Below are 2,686 nucleotides of genomic sequence, written 5' to 3' on the forward strand. Positions count from 1 at the left end.
TCACTTGACTGAGTAGGCTGAGTTTTAGGCGCACTCATATGAAAAAAGGCTGACAATTTTGTTATCGGTTCGTGTGACATTTTGTTTTCACCGTGGTGTGTGTATTGTATCTTTTTGCGGTAAATAATGTATTTTCTTCCTTTCTCTAAAAGTAAAGATAATGTTTTGGCTCCTAGCTAACATAGCAGAAACACCGCATTTATATGTTGTTCAAATGATCAAATACTGCATTTTTTTTAGCAAATCAAACACTGTAATTTTTTTTTTTGGCATCAAATACTGCATTTTGCGCTAACAACTTACACACGCACAAAAGTGGGCCTATCCATAAGGTGAGCAAAATAAGCCGAGTAAGCCCACGAAGACAGGCCCATCAGTCTAGCGTGGAGAGATTTCACGCCCTGGCCATATATAAGATCCTGCCTCACGCAGCTTAGGGTTTCTTCCCGGGCGCTGGCGGCGGATTAGGGTTTCACTTGCATCCATTCTCAACGTAAGCCTGCAAGCAGCGCCGCCGCCCGCACCATGAATCTTGTGTCAGATCACTCGTAACCTTGCGTGCGTCCGTTGCAGGTTAGCAGGAGCGAGTGGGAGTCCGGCCATGGCGCCGTCGCAGCCCAAGTCAGGGCTCTTCGTGGGCATCAACAAGGGCCACGTCGTCACCAAGCGCGAGCTGCCGCCTCGCCCGTCCGACCGCAAGGGGGTAATAAGTCGTCTCTAACCTCCGATATCCTCCTTCTCCTGCCCATATGCGTCTTCTGATTTGTTCTCAGTGCCCGCTTGGTCTGCCCATTTAGATTGTACTGGCCTCGGACTGTTCTCTAGATCTGTGTTTGCTCGGTAGTTCCGTTGTTTTAGTCTACTAGGTTTAGTATTATTTTCGTGTCTGTTGTAGTTATGATCAAGAAAAGGGTGGTGAGCTTGATGTTAAGAACACTGTAGCATAGTATGGTTGATGCTACTAAAGGGTAAAAGTAGTCGGGGTAAATATCTGTGAGGTGTACCTTGTATTGCATGGAAGCTCGCCGAATTGAGAACTGATAAAAATTCTACAAGATTGAGAGCAGCCTTGTGTCTGCAGTGATGTAATGATGCATCAACACACCTTTGGCATTTTTGATATTTAAGAAGTCCTAAGTTGCTAGTCCTGGAGGTCTATAGTTGTTGGTGAAATGTGGCCGCTCAATCAAGTACCTTGTATTTTCATTTCTAAAGTATCACTGACTGTGCTACACACCTTTTTGAGGGATATTGCAATATTCATCTGTAAATAGTTGTTAATGCAGTTTTCAATGCCATCTAGTATTAGTCTTAATTCTCATATTGTTCGATGCATAACCATGGCCTTGTGTAACTTGCAGCATTGATAGCCTCTTGTTTTCATGTGTAAATCTGGATTCTGTATTGGGCTTGATTACCTACACGGGCCTGTTGTATTTCTGCATTTAAGTAATAGCCAATGCAGATTCAGATCACCTTCCTTCCTTGATATTATTTACAACTGTTGTCAAGTCGTGTTAAAAGTAAAATAGAACCTTGCTGAGTTTGGGACCAAATTGTTATTCGGCTATTCTAGTTGGCTTTTTTTTAAGGAATTGTAACTTGTGTGAAACTGAAACAAAGTTAACTCTGCACTTACATGCTCCTATATGCTCAGCTGAATTATTATAGCATGTCTATCAGTTTGCAGTTATCCTTACATTGTTATGTTCGCATATTTTGCAGAAAGGTACAAAGAGGGTGCATTTTGTCAGGAACTTGATCAGGGAGGTTGCTGGATTTGCTCCCTATGAGAAGCGTATCACTGAGCTTCTTAAGGTTGGAAAGGACAAGCGTGCACTCAAGGTCGCCAAGAGAAAGCTTGGTACTCACAAGAGAGCAAAGAAGAAGAGAGAGGAGATGTCAAGTGTCCTTAGGAAGATGAGGTGTGTAACAACTAGACTTAACATTTATATTATGAACATTATTTGACTCTGCTGCCCTATTATTCAGTTTTCCTTTTTGTCTAAAGCGCTAGGTCTAAATTCCATTTTTTTTAATCTCTTCCTAGTGCCTATCTTGTCTCTAGGCGTTCAGTTGTTGCTTATTGCCTATGCACTCAACAATTCTTCCAATATTTTTTTTAATTTGTAGATGTGGCTTTTCTCCATGTCAAGTAGCATAGGTTGTAGACAGCAGTTCCCACTTGGAAGATGGTAGGGTTTTCGGTGTTGCATATACAATGCAATCTTCAGCATAATCATGTTTCTATTTTCTTGTAGTTCTTTAGTTTTTTCTTTTGCCTGACCAATTTAATGTCTTCTACATTCAAGAAAAAATAGTTGCCATTCTGTTTTGCTGCAACAGTTGTTTTATAAATGACTAAAATGTTGTCTCATGATATGCAGGTCTGCTGGTGGTGGTGCTGGTGACAAGAAGAAATAGAACTTGGCTAGCTGGTGAATTTTATCCGGAAGCAAAGTCCTGTATTACCAGTCCGTACCTATAGAGCTATGGCCATTGTGTTGACACTATCTTTAGCCCGTGGTTTCTATTTTGAGAAGACCAATCTTTTAAAGATTTTTACATGAGTCTGGTGCCTTTGTTTGATTACTTGGTACTCTGCTGTTTATTCAGTTATGTAGCTTGTCTGGGTTTTGTACCTGCGATTGTTATATGTTTTCAGAAAGCCCTGCCACTGTGTGAA

General features: G+C 41.3%; 1 protein-coding gene across 1 annotated transcript; it reads left to right on the top strand.

The window, feature by feature from the left end:
* The first annotated feature begins 344 nt into the window (after window positions 1-344).
* Window positions 345-2,686, top strand: LOC125507755 (large ribosomal subunit protein eL36x-like). Its single transcript, XM_048672246.2, has 4 exons — window positions 345-493; window positions 574-703; window positions 1,726-1,925; window positions 2,388-2,686. Exons 2-4 carry the CDS (start codon window positions 602-604, stop codon window positions 2,422-2,424), a joined length of 339 nt encoding a protein of 112 aa, XP_048528203.1. The 5' UTR covers window positions 345-493; window positions 574-601; the 3' UTR covers window positions 2,425-2,686.

This window comes from Triticum urartu, chromosome 5A (genome assembly GCF_056163025.1).
Source record: "Triticum urartu cultivar PI428250 chromosome 5A, HENAU_Tu73, whole genome shotgun sequence".
NCBI lineage: Eukaryota > Viridiplantae > Streptophyta > Magnoliopsida > Poales > Poaceae > Triticum > Triticum urartu.

Excerpts from the sequence above, each read along its gene's own strand:
- LOC125507755 (XM_048672246.2), top strand. The coding sequence starts at position 602 with ATGGCGCCGTCGCAGCCCAAGTCAGGGCTCTTCGTGGGCATCAACAAG. Across the intron at positions 704-1,725 it reads GCCCGTCCGACCGCAAGGGG|AAAGGTACAAAGAGGGTGCA; the intron begins GTAATAAGTCGT and ends CATATTTTGCAG. Across the intron at positions 1,926-2,387 it reads AGTGTCCTTAGGAAGATGAG|GTCTGCTGGTGGTGGTGCTG; the intron begins GTGTGTAACAAC and ends CATGATATGCAG.